This window comes from Balearica regulorum, chromosome 1, assembly GCF_011004875.1.
Source record: "Balearica regulorum gibbericeps isolate bBalReg1 chromosome 1, bBalReg1.pri, whole genome shotgun sequence".
Taxonomy (NCBI): Eukaryota; Metazoa; Chordata; class Aves; order Gruiformes; family Gruidae; genus Balearica; species Balearica regulorum.
This window is the reverse complement of record NC_046184.1, coordinates 132,920,636-132,943,844: the sequence shown is the minus strand read 5'-3', so window position 1 is coordinate 132,943,844 and position 23,209 is coordinate 132,920,636. Positions and strand designations below refer to the sequence as shown.

The following is a 23,209-nucleotide window of genomic DNA, read 5'->3' as shown; positions in this document are numbered from 1 at the left end:
AAGTTGCCTCATTACTTAGAAAATAGTTAGATATGTTTTTAATACGAAAAAAAGGAAAAAGAAAACCACTAACCTGAAAAATTACAGACACGTGTTACGTTGCATAAAATGGTTTCTCCTGCTATAGGGTTTTTTTGGGGAAAAAAATCTAGTGAGTAAAAAAGTTGAACTTAAACCCAGTACTGACAAACATACATATTTACAATAATTTCGATGTTTTAAATGTAAAGTTCTTTACCTTTTATAAATATTTCACATACTGTCTAGACTTCACTTCTCTAGGGCACTTACCATGACATTTTCCAAGACTTAGTATTCAGAGTGAAACATGCTGGTTTTGATTAATTAATTTTGAATAATTTTCTGTAAGAGTTTCCACAGAAGACCTACATGCAAGTGGTCTCTTTTTTTTTTTTTTTAAACCAAATAAAACAGAAATCAGCACACCATAAAAAAGCTCTTCAAAGATCACAGTATTCAATCACTAGGTAGCATATTATCTGCTTCTGAGGATCCTACTACAGCTACTTATGACAGCATGAAACGAAAACTGTTCTACCTCATAGAATTCAAACTATGATGATAGCAAACACGTATGCTTTCATCTAGTAGAACATGTCTTTAGTTAGTTAGAGCAAGCTTTTGGCTGCTCCCATATTTTTAATGCTACCTACACTGCAACAAAGTAATACTAATCCCAAATTAAGGGTACTGTAAACAGATGGCTCTGTTGTATAAAATCAAGATAAAGGATCAGAAAGGTATTTGTACCCAAGACAGAACTCCTACACTTGTTCATAAAAACAACGTGGCAGCACAACTTTCCGTATTTAAGAAGATAAGATTGGCCTCCATTTAATGGAAAAACAAATGCTATTTTCTCTGCTGTTATCATTAGCTAGTACCAAATGAGATGGGATTTTTAATTTTTTTGTTTTACTTTTTCTGTGGTATAAACATTTGCCTGTTACAGCTTGATGCTTCATCAATTTTATTACCATCAACAAACAGCCACCAGAGGGTACAGACTGTGAGCTGGTGGCAATATTCAAATTATTAGAAAAAATATTTTTTCAGACAGCAATTTAGATTCAAATAAATTTGCCTTCCCTTTTGTGTTGGCAGGTATCAGTGAAATAGTTATAAAAATTGTAGCAGCACTTTTTTTAAAAAATCCTTAAAAAGTCAAATGTTCATAAATAACTTAATTTGTCAAAATTATTAACTACATGAAGAACACCACCACTTATAAAAACCCAACACAAAATCCAGGAGTGACACAAAAGTAGAGAGCAACATCAGCCTCTTTTTCTTTACAGAGCACCCATTAGTGTGCAACTTAGTCTTGCCTAGGATCTCTGCATGCCACCAAAATGCACAAAATAGCTAAGCAGTGTGGAGGATAAAAGACTGATCAAAAATTACTAGTGCTTCCAGCCCCCAAAGATCATCAGATAACATAGCTGCAAACTTCTTGCTGGTCACACTCACACAATCAAATTATACTAGCCAGTATGGCTCCAAGCCAGTTCTTCTACCACTGGGACTCATTCAGTGCAAATACATTCTAATGGGTCTACCAGGCTCCTACATGGATAATTAAGAAGTTAAGTTCAGCCTACTCCTGACCTGCCCTGAGAACATCATGACAGGATTCAGTCTGCTTCAATCTACTAAAAAAGTATGAGGATTTATTTTTTTTCTTAAAGTAAACATGGTCCCTGAGATTGTGTTTCTTACATCTTTGTGGTAATCCGCTGCTCTGACTTACAAAATAACCAAACTCTTCTATATGCGGCCATCTAGGCAAGCATTGCAGAATTAGACCTTCTACCAGGCTGGAGATCAATGCAAAGTAAGACTGACTGCTAATATGACACACCATAACACCAAGAAAAAAGATCCCATTAAAAATATTTGGGAGCAGACTTCCTGAACTCACACACACTTAAGTTTTGAGCAGCATAAAAGATCGGTAGTGATATATGAATCCTACCTGGTGTTACGGTGGAGTAATGATCAGTGATGTTAAGAGTTTCTGTTAAAAAAAAAAAAAAGAAAATTAAGTTTTCACATTTTAACTAAAAAGCCTATGATATATATGTCACAAAAATAAGATTCCTAATTTCTACTTCAGACTGTCTTCCCAGAAGTATAAACACCTGACCATTTATAAGGGAATTAAGTTACTTTCAGCATGGGAAATGAAAAAGGAGCATTCAGAGTGAGATCCATCAATCAAATGTTTATGTCCCCATGTGAGCCAGTCACTCTAGGCTCCCTATTATTCAGTGGAGAAAGCGGGGCTTTTAAGGTGTGATACCCATTTAACCTATTCTCCATGGGCAGTTCATGTGTCTTTCTCTCCATCAACTATGAAGAACAGCAGGATGTGTAGCTCATATACAGACATGTAGGAATCTGTACTGATACAGGATGAACCTACTCCTTGTTTTGAAATGCAAACATCAGGAAAAAAGGGGGTACCAAGTTCTTCTGATTGAGTCTTTACTGATCCTGTGTGGCAACTCATTGCAAGAACATATATCATGTAAGTGTCTTTAAGGAATGCTGTGTACATTTCAGTTCTGTAAAATACTTTAAATAGTATCAGAAAGTATAGAAAACATTCTATCTATAGATATACCAAAAAACTCCATAGTTGCTAAAAATAAATAGGCCCAGTTTGGGCTTTGGTAAACAATGTAATATTTTGAATAAAAGTCTAACAGCTCAGTGTCAGTTTAATACACTTCAAAACCCTACCCATGCAGACTTAAAATACAGACTGGAGATAAATACAAATTTTAAGATCATGTATGAAAAGAATTTGCTCTAAAGGAATCCCAGTTATAAAAAAAAAAAGAAAAAGCAAACTTTCATGAATGTAGCAAACATCTCCTTTCAGATCTTACTCTCTTCATGCTAATTCTCACCTGCAGTTTGTGTAGTCTCCTCTGAAGTCATATCTGAAGAAGAAAAATTAATAAAAGTAAAAACAATAAAAACAAAAATCTAAAAAGTCTAAATCTAAATAAATCTAAGAGAAGCATTAATAAAATCTTGCCTGAAGGATTAATAGGATAGGTGATAAAAGTAACAATAGAGGAGTCTGAAAAAAAAAGAGAGAAAATAAGTAGAAACTGTATCAGTATAATATTTTACTTCTATTAATTTTTGAGAAAAAAAGATCAAGCATGCAAAACTTTGACCAGGAACTGAATTTTAATTATCTAAGTTCCATTTTAAGAACAAATGCAGTGCTTGTTAGGAATGGTCACATTATTTCAATATAAATATTTGAAATAATGTTCACACTATTTCAAAAATCTGAGTATCTGAATACAAACAGCTGATAATAGAGTTCCTTCACAAAATTTCCATTTATTGGTTTCATTCTTTTAGAAGATGCAGATGAATTTGGCGTATCCAATAGCAATAACTGCTTAGCCCCAAGGCCCTTTTCCTGCACCAACTCGCAATACTCATAAGCAGAGATGACACACTGGGTTTGGTAAACTGTCCCTCCAAAAAAGCTATTTTGCCAGTAACCATACATAAATAAAATAGAGTGAGGATGCAAGTTTTTTTCAGCTACATCAAAAGAAAAAAGAAAAAAAAAAAGAAAATTACATTAAGACAATAGAAGAAAATCTAAAGACTGCTCAGGAAGAATGTGTTTAGTAAGCATATTTCAGGTGTCAGCGCAGGAATACAGAGTGGTTAGAGGACCACTTGTTATCACTCCAATATGACAACTTAGTGCCTTTTTTAAAATGGGCCAGAGCAGCTTCATAACAGAAGAACATTATGCTGTCCAAACTTCTTTGCTAAAAGCATCACTGTCATTGGTAGAAGAAATACCTGAAGTATAATAAAGAAAAGTTGATGGCTCTGCATAAAGATAGTTGCATATCAAGAAAAAAAGCAATCTATTTCTTTACATGGAAAGGGAAAGGGAGCTTTTCTTTCTGATATATTTATTTCAACTAGACTAGCCATTTTCAGCTTTTCAAAAGTGCCCTCTTAATTCCATACTCAGAACAAAAGCTAAGCATATTTAGCTCTGAAGTAACAAACCTGAAGACAACTGATTTTCTAAGGCAATCAACAAGCAGCCAAAATATGAGCAATCAGAGTGAAAACTAAGTGCTGATTTCATCTGTACTATTTGGCTTGGTACAAACTACAATAAATATTGCATTGGCTGCAGTTGTTAAAGATGAACTATTCCCAGAGAAAAACTGTATCTATAAAAAAACAAAAGCATGTGTGTTTGTGTCTGTATTATTTATTTTCTCCAGAGCACGATATGTCAGTATACGTTAAGCAAGAAAGCAGCTGGCTTCCACACAGCTATTTCTGTGTGTCTACATTCTTCATTTCTTAAAAATGCTTTCGCAGGGGGTGGGCTGGTGTCTTTGTGTCTGTGTGCGTGTGTCTGTGTGTGTGTGTGTATTTTACTATACTGCTCTGCCTCAAATGACATATGCTCATCTGCTAGGGTGGGAGGAGATGTAAGGGAGCTCTTTCACTACAGTGTTCTTCCTCTGCCATCTCTGCAAACTGTTCACCGTTTCGGTTACTGGTCAAAAAGCTCCTGATCAAGCAACTTGCACCTACTTCATCCCCAAGTATCATTGCCACAAACCATGATTAATCCTATAAGGTAAGCTATTTCTTTACAAAGTAGAACGAAGAAATTAATTTTCTCTTCAAAAAATAAACAATGAAAACATTAAATGTTGACACTCATTTACATTAAAACTTTTCTGCATTACCTCAGATAAAAGCAGATTTATCTAACGGGAAGTAACAAACATTGCAGTAAAGTCCCGATTTTCTTACCAGAAATGGTTGTTGCAGATGATTCTTCTGAATTTGCAGCTTTTGTTTCAGACAGAAAAAAGAAGAGGGCAAAAAAGGACCACAATGAATTTTCAAACACATATGTAAGCATCCTCAGCAGCCTTTCCTCATTATCAAAAGTTTACTGCATTCACCAGAAGAGGGCAACACCTGCTTATTAGAAGAACACTTCCAGGTTGTCAAAAAAGGCAGATGTAACAATCTTTGATTTTAAAAAATGCAATTTTAATGAATTCAAATAGAATTCAACTGAAGACAATTTATTTTCAACAAATACTGTACAGTTTGCATTTTATAATGTTAAGAAAACAAAAATCATTGACCCAAAATATGTGCCATGCTAGCCTGAAAGTTGCATGCCTACCCTGAGTGCCTTGCTAATTCTGGGAATGGGAATCAAGCATGCATAACAAGATGTCTGTAGTTGGGTATCAAGAACTCTTCTCAGACTTTGTATAATAACCTGAGACTTGCCATTTAAAATTTACCCCATACGTATTTGTTCTCTTTTCTATCCTGCAAAAAGCAGCATTACAAAAAGCTAATTCATTTCAAGCTTCAACCTCTGATCTTGATAGCAGCCAGCCAACTATTTATATAGCAAACACTAGCCACTAAATCTTTGATGTTGTTACAGTCAGTATTTTGATCAAAAAGAAATTAGGAAATTTGATATCTGGTTCACAAAGCAACTTCAAAGTCAGCCCATTCATTCACTGAGTGGCTTTTGACAGTGCAACGAACAAGTCACAGCTATCACAGAAATATAGTCTGAAGAAAATCTGGCTGCAAATATGAAACACAATTTAAAAAATATACTTAAGGTATTTCAACATCTTCTCTCAAAACTCAAAAGTCATCCTACAACATTACTTACAATACACTAATTATACTGTAAACCCTCTCCTACTGTTGTGTAAGTCAGAGAAACCAAAAGTCTCTGTGGAAACCCAGATTTTTTTGGTTAAACATAGTAAACAAGGAGTTTCTGAAATGCTAGTCACTCACATGATTCCTTGCTCAGACTATTTTGCTTGCCTTACTGAAAATTAGTAATAGCTTCTTCCCAAAGGATAAACGTAAATATAATTTCTGCAATGAAAGGAGAATTGGAGTAATCTCAGTGCCCTTACTTTCATTTTCTCTGGAAAATTACTGATGCTATTTGCACAATGAAATATGCTAATAAGCCACAAGCATTATATGGATAATTAATTTGCAAATATTCACATATTCTTAACTATGTCCATGAATTAAAACGTAACAACAGCAACAACCTTCCTACACACTTTCTAAAATACAAGAACAATGGGTAAAAAAATTGCACAGAACCCCCACATACCTGTTATCTGTTTTCTGCCAGGCAACGTAGCAGCAGTTTTAACTACAAAGGAAGAAGAGTTTTTAGGAATAGAATTCTTCATATATACTTGTACACATGCATGTATTCACACACTTTAAACACAACCATTTTAGATGTGCTACTCACCATAATTCAAGCTGGTTTGCAAAATTACTTTGTATCCATTGAGAAATGTGTGTCCAGGCTTTTTGAAAGCTGGAAGTTGAAATCTTTTGAGTTCAATTTTTTACTCAGTTTATCACTTTTATACTTAAGGAAGACACAGATTAGGCTGTGAGCTTTCCCACTGCTCTTTCACTGCCAATGTGTTCAGAAACCCTTTCAGCACATTTGCTTGAATAAAGATGAAGTAGACTAAATAGCAGCAGCCAAAAATGTAACAGGTACACAAACTGTGCTTTCACACAGCTATTTTTGCAAGAATGTGAAAAAGAAATGCTGATGCATTATTCAATAAGTGAAATTTTAATAATACAAAGAGACACAGAAAAATTAAAAAAAACAAACAAAAAAGGGGGCAGGAGAGTTGGGTAAGTCAGGGATGCTTTATTCCATACGTATTTTCAAATCATGAGACGTACTTCGAGAGTACATCTACATCATGATGTGTATACACATCATGTAGATACTCACATGCCCAAGAGCTGCACCACCAAAGAACGTCTAAACAATGAGCAAATAGATCAGGCTGCCAGAAATGAAGCAGCTCAAGTGGACCTGGACTGGGAATTAAAAGGTGAGCTATTTCTAGCTCAATGAACCCATGAAGCATGTCCCTAGGGACACCTAGAGAGAGATGCAACATACAGATGGGTTCTTGATCAAGGTGCCGATCTGACAATTGAAGCTATTGCAGAGGCTACCCATGAATGTGAAACGTCTGCCATAATCAGGTGAATCAAGTGACTAAAGTCTCCCTGGAATAGAAGATGGTGGCTGGGCTATCAATATGAGGATGCCTAGCAGATTGATTACATCAGACCACTGCTGCAAAACTGCCACCAAGGCAAGTACTATGTGCTTCCCGTGGTGAAGGCAACTAGAAAGTGGCTAGAAATGTACCCTGCAGCCTATGCCACTACCCAAAACATAATCCTGGACCTCGAAAAACATGTGGCAACACAGCACGACATAACAGTTAAGGCACCCTTGATAGCTGAGACCCTGGCTGTTGGGACAAGGAGGAAGAGATATTCTCTTCAAGTCACTGAACCTGGTGGGACAGTCTAGCCACGGCCAAGATGCAGGCCCACAGAGTTGCGGAGGAAAAGAGATTGTCTTTGAATTGCCAGAGCTGGTGGGACAGTTTCTCCACAGTTAGTGCCTTGGTATCTGGCCAATCCATCATCACCAAGGTGTTGGCCTATTACACTGGTGCACACTGTAATAACCTCTGCCATATGGCCCACGTGCAATGGACGTCAAACAGATCTTTGGAGACCTGGTTGTTATTTAGGTTGCTGTAGACCACCTCCACCACTGCTAATTCCTTCAGATACTGGACACTTTCCTTCCTCCATCAGTGGTAGTCCACTTGCATCAGTAGTCTACAAGACCATCTTGGGACTCTGAATACAGTGATCCGAGTTCAAATCTCTGTGGGACCTCCAGTAACCAACCAGTTGGGGATGACACACAGGAAAGTGCTCTGAGGCAGCAAATTCCTGGGTAGCAAGGTGCGTGGGAGAATTTGGGCAAGTGCCTACAGCAGTTTTCACCTCTGGTGGCCTGGGAGTTTACACCTGAGCAGGCACAGAATCATGTTGAAATGGCAGACCACTTGAAAGAAGCATGTCTTGCTTACATCAAAGACAGAGACTTTTGGTGCTGTGTTGGGGCCTGGCCTATGCCTACCATGCCTGTGTCCAGCACCCTGAAAGGAGCAAGAGGGTTTCTGGATCTATGAACATTCTTGTAAAAGAAAAGTGAGAGAGAACCTGTGTCCAGCACCCTGAAAGGAGCAAGAGGGTCTCTGGATCTATGAACATACAAATGGATCCTGTGGCTAATCCAGAGACACAACTCTAACCATAATAGTTACTCCTTCAGTCAAGAGGAAACAATGGAAGTGGAGGCCCAGTTAGTGACAGAGGAAGAAGCTCCTCTTGAGGGGATGCAGCAAGAAGACTCAGAAGAGGCAGCCTGTTCTGCAGCCAGACAGCCACAAGAACAGGAGGGGGAAGTGACAGAAATCATAAAAGACACAGAAACCACCCAGTCCCTATTCCTGAGCAAGATATGCGCAAAGATTACAGCTGCCAGTAAGCAGATTGCTGCCTGGTTGCTCCAGTGCTGGGATACTGGGGCTAAGGATCAGGAGTAAGAGAGTACAAGAGAGCTTGACAAGATGTAAAGAAATGACAGTTCATTTCTGTTGAATGTCATACACTGCAGGAAGCTAAAAGCAGCAACTCTGAAATATGGCAGGATGAATACATGGCAATCAGATTAACTGTACTATGTTTAATTTTTTTAGGAGTTTTCCTTGAAATTAACTGTTAGTTTTAGTTTATTTGAATTCTGGGTAGAAATTTTCTCATGTAAAAGAAAAGTGAGAGAGAACCAATATTCTAAGTAAAATAATACATATCCATTAAGTAGAAAGTATAAGTAAAAGTTACATCTTCATATGCATCAGCCTACTGAATTTAAACTATTTCAGTAAAGACAAAAACAAGTTACATCAAACGTCTCATTCAAGACAACCAGGATTCTGCCTACAGAGAAATACAATTGGTCTTTCTAACATCTAGCACTGTAGGAACTTTACAGATCATGAAAATTTGGCTACAACTTTAATTTTTACAGTCAATTTTCAGGAAAATTAGGACTTCTCATTATATGGTAAGTCTGGTTAAAATACATGATCCTATAAGGTATGTGTCCTAGAGCTCTTACATAGAAGTGTTGTTACTTTAACATTGTACAGTGATTAGGTATTATGGCACCTATAAAATGATTTTCTTAACAGCTAGTGTGGGTTTAGAGATGACCCTTAAGATACAATATTGACTTTGAATAACATGCAGAACTTAAGCAGTAGTCAGATAAAACTGTTCTGTATTGTTTAAACAGTAAATAGCTTTTTTAAAAAGAATTGAGTCAGCTCTACATAAAGTGGACTTTCAGTTAGAGAAGAAAGTATCCTTCCACATGTGGGCAAACTGGTTTTCCTACCACAGGAAGTGAATACTATCTTGAAAAATTGACCTGCCACTGGTCCTGTCTTACTAAAGGGTTAGCATCTTGTGCAAAAGCCCTTATCTCCAACCAAAAAGCCCCAGAGGCAATTAAATTCTCAAAATGAACCCACCTCTTGAAATATGCAGCATCTCACAGAAAAGCCCACTACACTGCTGCTTCTGCCCACTGAAAAAATAAAAAAATTCTGCCTGGGGAATCTGACCTTAAGGTCTTTCTCACACACTCTTGAGGAGTCACTGTAGACATAGTCACTGTAGACAAACTACGTTTCCCATCCTCCATATCCCTTCAACCTGCTTTGTGAATTTTTGAGAATACAAGTAGTATCCTGAGGTAGGTAAGACAATTTTCCACTAACATGCTTAGTACTGTAGGTATGTAAGAAGATAGTGAACTCTAAAAATGCCAAATGCTTTTAATAACAAATCCAGCAGTACAGGGAGCAAAATAAGCTAAGCACAAGCCATGAATAAGGAGCTGGCAAATGTGATGATGGCATGCATAACTTGAGGGGCACTTTTTTCTGGACAAAAATCTAACCATGACTTCTTTTACAGCACAATATCCACATGCCTACAGTTGCTAGAAATTATCCGTGAGAATGAGTCTTGTCACTGATCAAGGTGCAACATTAAGTTCACTAACGAATCCTCTCATCCGAAACACCTTTGCATGCAGAAAGGGGGAAGGAGGAGAGGCTGTCATATGTTATTTAATTTCACCTATATTTGTCAACCCTCCTCCTTTGTTGTGTTTAAGAACTAGAGAAGAAAGTGAACAGGGTTTATTTGGAGAAAGATTAAAGTTCAATCTAAAATATCCCTAAAATTGACATGTAAAAGGGAAAGTAAAGTACCTCAAGATGTGCCAGCTACAAGATAACAGATAATTTATTGCCCTTAGGTTGTTTACTATCACTAAGAGCAAGAAAATCCTTATGTATAGGAAACCTCATTTTATTTGCTCCATGCAATTTTCTTTGCAACACTGTTACTTTAGGATCATCAAATCAACATACCTAATAATCTATTCCAAAACAAGGCATTATATATATTGTAGTAATACTTTTCTACATTTTCTCTAATAGAGAAATTCCTGAGGATCCAAACAGCAAATAAATAGGCAAGTAACATTATTCAGTATTATTCTTTGCTTTTGCTGCTAGGGAGAAAGAATAGGTCCCCACAGAAGTTTTTTTTCTGAAGGAAAAGGCAACTCCATTAAATGAGATAAGCACCAGTTTCTCTTACTAACATGCACCGTTAGAAACAAAAGCAGCAAGTCCCTTACTGTCTTCTTATCACTTTGTACTGTTCGACACAACTAGCCAGCTAAGCCAAGACTTGAGAATCCCATCCGTGTAGGCAGAGGAGACTGTTCCACTGGTATGAAACCTGTTTAGCAACTCTTGCCATCACTCCATACCACAGCTGCAGAAAGCTTACCCGGGACCCAGTATTTACATTGTAGACAACCTTCATTTCTCATAATGACTTTGTATGACAATGGGAACCAGTGTAACTTTAGCAGCTCTGGTCTGGTAGGAGACTAAATCTATTAATAACAGCACTTAAAGCTAGGTCCACAGACCGAGGTAGCTCTGAGAGAGACCAGTGCCTGGCCCTGTTCTACAAAATAGCCTTGTGCTTACAGCATTCCTTAGCATGACAGACCTATCAGTCTACTGGCTCTTTTAGGATGGGATGATCTCCACATGTCCTGCTGAAGCTGTTCCACCAAGCAAAGCAGAATTCAAAAATTAATTGCACCCAAGGGAAAGAAAGGGAGAAGGAGACTTTGTAACACAGTGGTCAAGATGGGATGGATGGTTCTGGTCCCTGCACCAAAGGCACTGTCACTCACAGAATGTTCAGTAACTTAGATACAGGACACAGAAAAAGCCCTTAAAGCATGAACAGTGCACAGTGTTCTATCTCCAACTGGAAGAACAAAAAATACCATTTTCTTCTCCCTACCTCTAATTTAACTTATGATCAGTACACTCTTTCTTAAAATTTTTGGAAAGGCAACATCCTTTCTGATTCACCTGTCCTCAGGCAACCCACTCTGCCAGAAGCGGTTCCGTTTTTCCAGGGTGGAGGAGCAAGAAGCAGCTAGAACCTGGATGCAGATACTAACATTGTATAAGTTTATAGGATAAAACTAAACGCAATCTTAATTTAATGTTTTGGTGCCTCTCATGACACCTCATGTCTGCTCTGACTCTTAGTGGTGGCACTGTGGAAGAAAGGATGAATTATCACTGCCTACTGGACAGAAGCAAATATAAGAAAATTATGAAAGTGCTTGTTCACATCAAGCTCTGTCACTTTGGCCAGTTCATTTTAGTATCCTTAACAGAAAGTTTAGGTGCAATATTTTTAACTCAGCTTTGATGTTACACAGGTTTTTAGGAAAGCAGGTTATAAATACAGTTTTTATCTGTTTGTATAAAGTTCTGTTTGTATAAAGCTGCACATTAGATATTGAGGTGAATCAAGTCACCTCTTCTCTGGCAGGCTGACTTCCAAAAAGCCTACGTCCTTTGATATCACAGAAGAGGGAGGCAACGAGAGCAAAGAAAGGGAGGGTCAAATATGCATTCTGTTAATAGGTACAAAGTGGAGTAGTGCGTGATTCATCAAATAGGCACTCCAAAGTCAGGTATTTTTTCCCCTATCACATATACTTCCTTTAAGAGCTTCTAGAGGTTTCTGTAGTATTCTGTCCTTACAGTTTTAGAAACAAAATGGTATCGGGGCAAATAATTTATTTTTTTCATCTCCAGCTTTCATGATCTGCTCAGTAAACATAACAATATGGCCCAAAGTTTGGTACCCAACAGTCTGGGATGCAGATTGGATGAGTGGCAGCTACATTTCCACCTTCTGCCTGAGGAGGTGAAGCCTTGGGACCACCCTCCCTTCCAGGAAAGCTGATCCTGTCATCAGAAGTGCACACAGCTCGGGAAATCTTTAAAAGGGATTACAGGAGCGTAAGTCATACCTCCTATTGCCCACACCTGCAAACTAGAACAACAGTCGAAACTGAAGTTTTCCTCTTCCTTGAGCGTGCAAAGGCAAAATAGTCACAGAGGGCACTGGTCAGTTCCCATTTCTCCCATCAGTATTAAACAGCTTTGTTCCCACAAGCCTGGAAACCTCTTCCAGCAACACCGGTAGCAGACTCAGCAATATTTGGAGTGAAACAAATACATGGAAAAGAGGGGGAAACACCTTAATCTTGAAGGTTGGATAGGACAGGTCAGAAAAATCTAAAATGCCACAATATAAATACTGAATTGTATTTATGCAAAAAAATGCAACCAAAAGCAACAGGCACTGGACTCCTGCTAAAAGTTAGGGCACTGATACCACAAATGAGATGATAGTGCTTTACTGTCAGTGCCACTATTTACAATAATGCCATAAATGATCTATTTTATTTATTCATCGAAATTTGTAGAAGATATCCCATCATCTCTGTGCTCCTTGCATAAATGCATGGTGTAACAGTTTGGATATTTATATTTGGATTAAGAATGTTACTGTTTAATGTGTAACTGAAATGATTAATGTTTAAACAGTACATTCTCTTCTTTGTCAAGTTATTATTAAAGGCCACTTGTAAATATCCCAAGTAAAAATGACAACTGAAGAACTGGTGCTCACAAATGACTAAAGGTTCTTTTCAAGCATTTAGCATTTTAAACTCACCTATTTTCTTGTGGTTTTGTATTCTCTTAAATCACTCAGATCTTTATATTACTTAGTGCACTTTTTTCTTCGATTATGCAGAGACAATAGTGATATCATTCATATTGTCCATATTTAAGCATGTAGCTAAATAGGAATAAATCATCAAGGAAACAGATAAAGAAATTTTACAAAGTTGGCATGTGGAACAGTGAGCACATCTTTCTTCACTTACATATTTTTTAATACCAGGAGATGATCTTTAAAGTGAAAGACATTCAATGTGAGGCACTCTTTCTCCATATCACAGCTGTTATGCTACTTCTCATTCTCAGCAAAAGGGAAATTATCAAAGGAACCTGAGGAATGTAAGCGGAAGGTTAGTGACGCACGTGTGGGGCCTCCTTCCCTCTTTGGCCCTACCTGCAGTATTTACACCTGCTCAGCATGCAATGGCTACACCAAGCAGAGGAGAACCAGAAGACTATGACTGGGATAAGCAAGAGTTGCATCTCTAACTCAGATCTAAAAGTTTGCTATTGCTATGTTCCATTAGTCCAAGAAATGTGATCAGCCCTCATCACAAAATGGGAAGCAGCCAGGTATGTCCTTTCTTGCAAATCTTCAGGTACATAAGATGTGTAGCTGCTGCAAAGGTAATCCCATCCACTTATGGAGAGCAAACTACTTGGTTAAAGTTGAGCATGCCTTTAAGTGCTAAGCATATGTGTGAATCTTAGTAGAATCAGGATTATGGTCCTTATTGGACCTCACATGGTTAAGAAAAAACTAAATACATTTTTGGTAATCTGGAAGATTATTATAAAAATAAATAATAAAACCAAAAGAATCTGAAAAGTCAACAAAAAGAAAGGTGAGAGAAGGAGGTAAGGAAACACAAGCTAATAATGTGACATTAAGTAAATCTAGACTTATTAATGGAGTGCATCACTGCCTAAGAGACACCAATTAGATAATGGCTTATACTGCACAAAGATTTTGAGTGGTTAAGCAAAAGAGAAATCACAGAAATCATGGTAACCTTTGACTGAACATTTTACAAATTGTTGTTTTATGTAGGCATAAAATGCCAACCAGGTCATAAAAAAAATTCTGAAACTTGTCCTCCGGCACAATTATGACTGTAATGAACCACTTCCTTTTCACCTTTTGTGCCTACATAGGAAACATAGCCCCTTCCCAAGCTTTAGCCCTTTGCCAATTATGTTCTTTGTGGATGCAAAATCAGAACTTTCTGAAGATTTACTACTCAAAGTCCTTCTGTTTTAACAAAAAGAGAGAAGTCCCCCAGATCAGATAATTTTTATACAGGTGTACAGAGGAACTTATAGAAAGAAATCAGATTGTAAGACTAGTAGCACCATCAGTTAAAATTGCCTGACACTATTATATGCTCCTACTGTCAATGCTTTGTTTTTGATTAATTGTTGGACTGATACTTGCTAAATATATGCCTTTCACAGGCTGACTTGGAGGGGGAGGGCAATCAGCTAAAATGCATCTATTAATAGATGTGTGAAAATAGGCAAATAAACTGTTAAAAAAAAATTCCAGTGAACTTTTTTTCACGAAGCTCTTACTCTTCCAGGTTATCTAGAGGAGATAACTTATATTTGGCAGTAGAGATGGCCTCCATACTGAAAAAAACCTTTGTCAGCACAATTAAAGTTCAATTTGGCTAAGCAACAGACCTTTGGAAACCATGCAGCTTATACACTCACTAGAGAGCTCTTGCAGATAGACAAAGGATTCTACAAGCCCCTAATTCACTAATTCTATAATCATTAATCAGTTGGAGCTCGAGTTGGGCATTGCCTAACCAAGCTGCCCTGTGATGCTTAAGGATGCTCTATATTCAAGGCAGAAAGAGATGGAAGTGAAAACAAGAAGGTTGTCCTTTCAGATGCTCCACTATGACCAGGATTTATCCCACTATCCAGACAGAGCTCTCTCAGACTTTCTTTGTACCAAAGTTTTGTCTGGCAGCTGGAATATTCCCCCTTTCAGCCCTAGGGCACAGCCACACACAGGCAAAAGAAAGACATCCTTTCTTCAGCTCCTCTCCCAAATCACACAACCCAACAGAGAAGATGTGCTCCCAACTACAGCATCAGGCCAGCAGAGGCATGTCATTCATTATGACCCAGCGTTAGAGGCATTCTCCATGAGTCCTGGTTCGTCAGACAGATTGCTTTCTCTCCCAGAAAAAGAAACCTGGTCACCTTATTTTAATGTCCTTACTAAGACACTTTTAATCTACCCAGTCAGGCAGTGATTGTAACATTACATAGCTAAAAGATATTTTTTAGTCTGCACAAAACAGATAGGTACAGTTTTTAAGAATAAAGGTGATGAAGAGTAAGATTGGTGCCACAGTTTAACTGAAGCACCTATGCTAGATAAGAATTTTAGGAACCAATTGAGCTACTCACCTTAAAATCTCTGAAGGTCTTAGGCGGTAATACCATTTACTATGGTTGATAAATTGGATCCCACCCAAGCTTGATTCAAGTTTGTCTTTCTTGTCAACAAATATGATAGCAAAAGCTAGAAAGAAGATTATTCTTTTGCTTTAACTCAATTTCTCTGAAAATAAAATCTTGTTTTGGTTTAAAGCTTTTTAGGGTTCTTTTTCAGGGCAGAGAGGAATTTTGAGAAATGTGTGAGAAACCATTTGACCATTTTAATAAAGGAAGACATTACTGATATAAAAACAAGAAGAAATCAGAGCCTCTAGTAATCTTTACAGATGTAGACCATACCAGCTAAAGATGGTGTAATGTGCCAGTGAAGCAGTGAAAAGCCGCACTCATTAAAGTTCTGGCCCAGCGAATGTGCAGAACGAGGACCAGCAGTGCTTTCCTCTATATTTATTCCCTGAACACCAGGTGTGTAAATTAATTATTTTAAGTTGACGTTGATAGAAAGCCCTAATACTCCAAGGAGTTTCAGGTGGATGCATCCTGCTCTCATTACTACTACATGGACAGCAGACAGACACAAAAGTTGAAGGAAGTTGAAAGTCTTTAAAGGACTGCTGCTATGCTTTTTACATTTGGATAAAAGCTGGTGAAAGCTGCAGATCCTCACATGATCTCAGTAAGCATTTAGCTAGAAATGACTAATAGACAAAACTTTGTAAAATCTGGAAGAGAAATGTTAGACACGTTCAGATCAACTTTTGACAAAAATATTTTAAAGACGGGGTGCAATGGTACTTACCACATGGCAAAGAGTTATCTTCTTCTACTGTCTTATTATAGACCCAGTCCTCCTTTCTCCAGCGTATAACACCACTATCTTTGCAGTCCAGAGATTGCTTTATATTTGCTTTATCCCACATTCTGAACATGTACAGCTCCCCAGTCATACCCAGGTTAGGTGACATAGCTGTACCTGGCAGCTTCGAACAGCCAAGTAAGAACTGCCCTTTTCCAGGCAAATTAACTTTCCCAGTTAGTTTTTTGCTTACTTTTTTTGTTCCATTTATGAATACCTTCATCTCCCCATCTTCACTTTTCCACTGGATACATATCTCATTCCAAGTGTTTTCATGAAGTCTTGCTGTTGTATTTATTTGATTTCCAAACAACCATATCCTCAATTTACCATGATCTCCTGTAAGGCCAAGATCATACTTATTTGCAGAGAGATTGGCGTGAGGTGTTTCTTGATTGTATACATATGCTGTCCAGGGACTATTTGAGGAATATAGCTTGAGGTGCACACAGACAAAGAATTCTTTCAAGGGACGCAGAGAAATTCTTGGTGACAAAATCCAAGGATCTTCGCATGCAGTCTTAAAGACAGCTTTATATTGTCCTAGGAAATCCTCCTGATCTAAATAAAGAAAAAGTGTTTTGTAAAATTATTTTGTTTTTAAAAGGATCTTCTATATGAATGCTATTCTTCCATATAGTACTGTTCCTAGGCATTTACCTAGGATTTTTCAAAACAACACATTAAGAAACAACCTTGTATACTTCTCTTTCACTTTTTTGTGGTGTGGAAGCGGCAAATTCAGAGGTAGTCAATAAATCCTAGCTGGTCATGAAAGCTTTGAAGTAAAACTCATGCACAAGATGCAGGATGACCATGTAGCTCTCTAAGGCAGTATTCAAACAACAAGTGAGAGGCAAAAACAGAATCACAGATCCTGGTTCCTATTCCCAGGACTGCATGGGTATTTCGCATTTAATAGATACTGGATAAAATAGAGAAACAGAGCTAGAAGAAGAGACTACAACCCTTACTGCCTTCTCATGCCCCAGCCTTGCATCCTCCTTCTCTGATCATGCTTCTCCATGCCATTTTTTTCCAACCTTCAGATTTTTAAATCCTCTGCTGCATACTGGCAGAGTTTCAGCAAGAAAGGTTGAAAATAGCCATACTCTAGAAGATAACGAGTTTAGGTTAACTTTCAGGAAATGTGTTTTGGAGCCACTGGTTTATTTTAAATTTAATCACATCCAGTCCCATTCCCTGTTCTCTATCAGGGCATTTATTTGCAGAGACATCTAGTCTATGAATCTCAAATCTACTGAGGCATTGAGATGGTGGCAACCTGGAGTTCAACTGTGACAGTTAATAGAATTTTAAGTGCTAACAGTAAATTTACTGGTGAAAACAAGGTGCCAGGCTCTGTCACTGCTAGTAAAACAAGTAGTGCAAAGGAATGCCCCAAACACTGGAACTTGATCGTAACTGTTAATTTCTTGTAGCTGCCCTCATTTCCTCCATTGTCCCACTACAGGAAAGTACAGGCTTTTATGGTTGTAGATGTAAGCTCTTTGGACCTGACTCTCATATTTTGTGGAAAAATGCACATTCCAATCACACAATCATTATCAAGATTGCTTGCTTTATGGTGCACCCATCAGCAACAAAATAAATCGAAACTAAGAAAAACCCCTATGGGACATGAAAGTACAGAAAAATGAAACAGCCTGGTGGATGCTCAGCCAGTGCAAGAGAACACATTACTGACACATTTAAGGAGGTATTTATTTATCAATATATGTAGAGCTTTTTTGTACGCTCCAGAGGAGGTATGTAATTAATCATGATTGGTCAGGGTTGGATAGCAGGAAAAGATTTGTCAACGTAGGAAGAAAGCTTTTCTACTAGGTCCCCTATGAAAAGACAAATTTCCAGGCAACTTGGATCAGGGCTTTTTTTCCAAGGTATGTTACATTCATAGTCCTAGTTAGGTGTCAAGATCATAGCCAGCTCTTCTGTTATCTTCTCAAGCAAGCAGAACACCAGCTTTCATCAGGCCAATTCCGAATCAGGAATGTGTTCAACTTTTCTGTCTCTTGACCAGAGGGCTCTCAAATTTATTTGGCAGTAGCAACAAATGATAAACAGGAGGAAGTTCCTAACTTCCAAGTGCAGCTTGGTAGGTACAAGCTACCAGAAGAAGTTCAAAACACAAAATATATCAATCCAGTTTCATAGAAAGTCATTGATAACTATTCTTGTTGCGTACTGTAGTTTTGAGACTCCCTTTGTGATGCTAATTAGCAGAAATCTGTAGGCATCTTTCACAACTCTGAATCATTCCTGAAGTTCAACATACATCATGACACTGCCATACAAGGCTATAGATCAAACAAAACACTCTGAGGGTACAAGCTGAATTAGGTGAAAATCCTAGCAGACAGTGCATTCTGAATGGCGAGGCAATACTTTGCATGGTTCTATGGCAATGGAGAAGAAAAACATACTTGACCCAACAGCAAGCAGTAGAGCTACTTCTCCCCTGCCCAACCATACAGCATGAATTCACTCATTCAGTTTGGCCATTTGTGAGAGCCAAAAAGCAAAATTTGGGATACTCAGCTAAGAACAGTTCAGCATGGAAAACTAGTTTTCAAAACATGATGTAAAAGCTGAGGTGAGGAAGATAGGGCGTAAGGGGAAAGAGTCACAGAAGTGGAGATTTTTAGTTACAGCCTCAAATGTACCTACCCTTTTCAGTTAAAGGATGACTACAATTAAAATAGATCTGCTACGTTCCAGTTTGGACAGATCATGAGGAAACTGATTTTATGAAGGAAACAGCTAGTTAGATATACAGTTATATGCCAACACTTGTGACACAGTCCCTCCAAAGAAAAATAATTGCTCTAGTCTTTCATTAAGTAGGAATTATGCTGAAGGTTTTGAAAGATTTGATGCAGCTGTTGTTCCTCAGAGAGTATATGTCAGAAGTATACTTGCATGACTTTCATACCCTCCAAAATTCCTGTAAGCAATCTTGAGCATGCAGAGATGGCCAAAGTGCCCGGTTAAGGAAGTCTCCTGACATAGCTTCAAAACTTGAAGTCAGTGTTAACTATCCAGATTGAAAGACTGGAAGTCCCTTCCTGAGCAAAAATGTTACCATAACTTGAGGTACCATCAGCAGACTTGATTTTGGAAGTGAACAAATTCTGAGAAAGGCTTGATTTCCTGTTAAGCATTAAATCAGTGTTTATGTGCCAATAGTGAATTAACTGAAGGGCTGCAAAATTCTATTACTTTCTTTAGGGGAGTTGACACTATGAAGTTGTCACGGGAGCCAGAATGGACATAAACTTGCAGGTGTAAATGGTCTTAAGGCAGGTAACCAACAGAAATGATGCAAAATGAGATCAATCCTGCTGATGATTCTCCTAGTCTACTTTGTACCATTCTAAATGACTGCTGCTGCTCAGTATGCAAGGCCTGATGAATTAATTTAAACTAACAAAAGAGTTTGCTTAGAGAGGTCTACCCTTCTGGAAACTGGAAAGTCTGTCCCACTTTGCTCTAAACAGTTAAAAAAAAAGGTGCCAAAAAGGGATGCCAAAGTTAAGAGACTAGATACCAATACCATCAGAATTGTTACAAGAAAGGCTTGGAAAATTTTATATGGTTTGCCTACCCAAAGAATGCTAAGACTGCTGAAAAAGCACAAAGGAAATCATAACCATAGTCAGAAAATGCACTTCGGTGTTCCAAGTGGAACACACGCAGTACAGCGTTAAATTAATTAGAAATTAATTATCAACGTCATCTTGGCTAAGTCTGTTTGATATGTGGGTGGATGCAATGTAAGTAGGATCTGACATTACTTTAAAGCTTTTGGAAGTTCTGTTAATCATCACTTATTTTCTCTAGTATGGTACCTGTGGGCTGCAGCCCACCCTTGACCATAGAACCGAGGAGCTGGAACTGGCTGTGCTCTGACAGTGACCTTCTGCTCTTACAATTAGCTCCTCTGGGCCCAAACAATACAAATCACATTCAGAAACCTAGCCATGAACATACCTTCATCACCACAGCACAGAAAAGGTAGCATAGTAGAAAGAATGCTCAAAACATCTCCAGAGTAAGAAAAATAAGCAAAAATCACAATTTGGAGTCAAGGATACTCCATGCGATAGTAATTGTGGGCTGACTTTTCAATGTCATTTGCTGTATTCGGGCATTTAACCTCTTTCAGAAATGCAAATTGTTCATTCTTAATATATTTATCTCTAACAGATGCAAGAGCTGGGATTTTTACCATCACTAAAACTAAGAGCATCCACTCCATAAGCATGTTGTCTTACGCTGTAAAAGAAATCCTGAAATGTATGCACATACTTCCAAACATTTAAAATAAACTTTCTAAGAATGACAAGGTAATGCAAACGTAAAACAAAAATGTAATCTCTCTTTTTTCAAACATTTTCAGATAGTAATAATTCATATCTTTACAAGAGATAGCCAACCATAGGTAGACATAGAGGAGCAGATTCTCTCAGTACATAACCACCAATGCTATTTTCCTTACATTACTAATAGCTACTGTATCAGTACAGTTGAGCATTAACACAGTTGAGTATTGTCTTGAATTAAAATAGTCACAAGTTTATGTGTCTGCACAACCTGGCTTTTAACCAGTAACAACAATAATTAATTTCTATGCAAGTGTTTGCCACCTGTAACACATTTGGCTCGCTACAGTCTGTTAAAATGACATAAGAATCTTGTATCTTAATGTATTCCACCTAGGGCTCATAACTGTTCTTTATAAAAAGTTTAAAACTCTAAACTTTCTACATGTGGGTCACTTGATTCTGCTGAATGTTTTGGAAATCTGTAGCTAAGAACTGTTTCCTCAAAATGAATTTCATCCCTCCTTCTCATTCATAGCTGTATTTGGATATCCGGGGATAAACTACACCACACTATGCAGAGTGTCATAGACACTGGAAAGAACACAGGCAGTTCTCTTCATATTTCCTGGAGAACACAAACATACTTTGGCACCTTAAATAAGGAGAGAACGGAGTAGAAATGCTGCTGACAGGGCTAACACCCTAAAAAAACCCCAAAAAACATGGGGTGGAACTGCAAATAAACCCTTGCATCAGTTTAGCTTTTCTTGAAGGATTACTGACACTTGCAAGTGATATGTAGGTGAAAGATGAAATCCCTCTTTGCTTCCTTCCTTAGAACTCTAGATGAAATTGAGTTTTCCTTGGAAGAATTCTTGCAGGACATCCACCCATCTGCTGAGCAGCCCCGTCCTTTTTATTACTCAAAGTACATGAGGTTAAAACCTCACCATCTTAGTAACAGTTTTAGCACCTGAATCAAATTCTGTCTCAATAAAAAGCTTCATTTTATGAAAATTACTATATTTGGAGAATTAGAATCAGAATTAGTCTAGTCTGTAAACCTATGAAATTTCATTGCTAGTACAATGTCATTAAGCAGGCATACTTACTAAGCACATTTGAACTGCAAGAAATTCTGACCTCCTAGAGTAAAATAACATGCCATGACACAGGAAACAGTTTCTAAAACTAGCCATTAAGTACATGGCAGCAAACACTTCTAATTTTTTAACATTCCATGCACATTACTGGCATGATAAATGTATTACACACTATTGACATAAGGAAGTTTTACAAATGACAAGCACTGTAACCTGTATCAGTTGAGGTCCAGTGTAGTGACAGACTTATATCTGCCAGCTTACAGAATAGCCACAAAAAAAACCCACAAATTGCTGATTCTACTGTACTCCATGCAAAAGCATCACCATGTCAGTTACTCAATTTGTACGAGAACCTTATGACTTTATTTTTCATTTAATATATAAAGAGCATAGACTGTCAAATTCAAATACATAATTTCTGTTACATGTTTTGAACCTTACTACCTTTTCTCTAGCCATATTCAGATCTACAACCAAGAGCAATGCAGATGCTCTGTGCTCGTACATGAACTAAGTCGAGTGAAGCTCAAAGGATCTTGTGGTGCTTGTGTAAGAGCAGTGTAAAAGATTTAACAATACCTTCTGAAAGTGTACATAGTAACATTTCCAATTCAAAAAAATAGCAAGAAAGTAATTTGTCTTGTTATTCATATTGTGTTTATGTTCTCTTATCCACAGCTGAAAAGAAGTTACTACTGCTGTTTTTTTTATGAAAACAAATACTGTAAACATAGGGTTTGTATATCCAAAGTGCTAAGCACCAACTGTTTCATTTCTTGTTAATGGCAGTTCTTCCTCTTCATTTCAAGAGGGTGGAAACTTGCCTGCTCTGAATATATTCAAAAGTCCTATTCATCAAGACTAATCCTATTTATTTGGAATACCAACACTAGATAAATCAGGAAAAAATTGTCTTACCTTTGCCTGCTGTAGCCAGGAACAAATGAAGTAAAAGGACTGCTAGAACAATCCTGAATCTCAAGAAAATATCCTGTATTCTGCCAACACAGCAGTGCTGTTCTCCCCAGGCAGCCATTCTAGAAGAAGAAAAAAAACAAAATAAAAAACCACAGTGACTAGAAAACATGCAAGTGTGCAGATATTATGACAAATTATGTTTCCAGCCCAAAGCATAAAACTTTTCAACACCATTATACTATTGGGTATATATAGTACAGAAATGCACAAACACTGTAGAGTATCGCCAAATGACAATTTGCCAGTCACCAAGAAAGAAAGAGCTGTTTGCTCAAATGAAAAAAAAAAAAAAAATGCAAAAAAAACTCCACTCAAGCTCTAATTCTCCAAAGACTAACAAATACA

The 23,209-nt window shown here is 37.6% G+C and overlaps 1 protein-coding gene across 1 annotated transcript in view; it reads right to left on the bottom strand.

The window, feature by feature from the left end:
• Positions 1 to 23,209, bottom strand: part of ADGRG2 (adhesion G protein-coupled receptor G2) — a 62,597-nt gene that overhangs the window by 27,519 nt on the left and 11,869 nt on the right. Inside the window, exons 3-9 of the mRNA XM_075775544.1 lie at positions 22,805 to 22,923; positions 16,375 to 16,992; positions 6,212 to 6,253; positions 4,849 to 4,887; positions 2,937 to 2,969; positions 1,997 to 2,038; positions 74 to 121 (exon numbers count right to left, since the gene is read on the bottom strand). Of these exons, the coding sequence (XP_075631659.1) occupies positions 74 to 121; positions 1,997 to 2,038; positions 2,937 to 2,969; positions 4,849 to 4,887; positions 6,212 to 6,253; positions 16,375 to 16,992; positions 22,805 to 22,923 (941 nt within the window). The remainder of the gene's footprint in view (positions 1 to 73; positions 122 to 1,996; positions 2,039 to 2,936; positions 2,970 to 4,848; positions 4,888 to 6,211; positions 6,254 to 16,374; positions 16,993 to 22,804; positions 22,924 to 23,209) is intronic.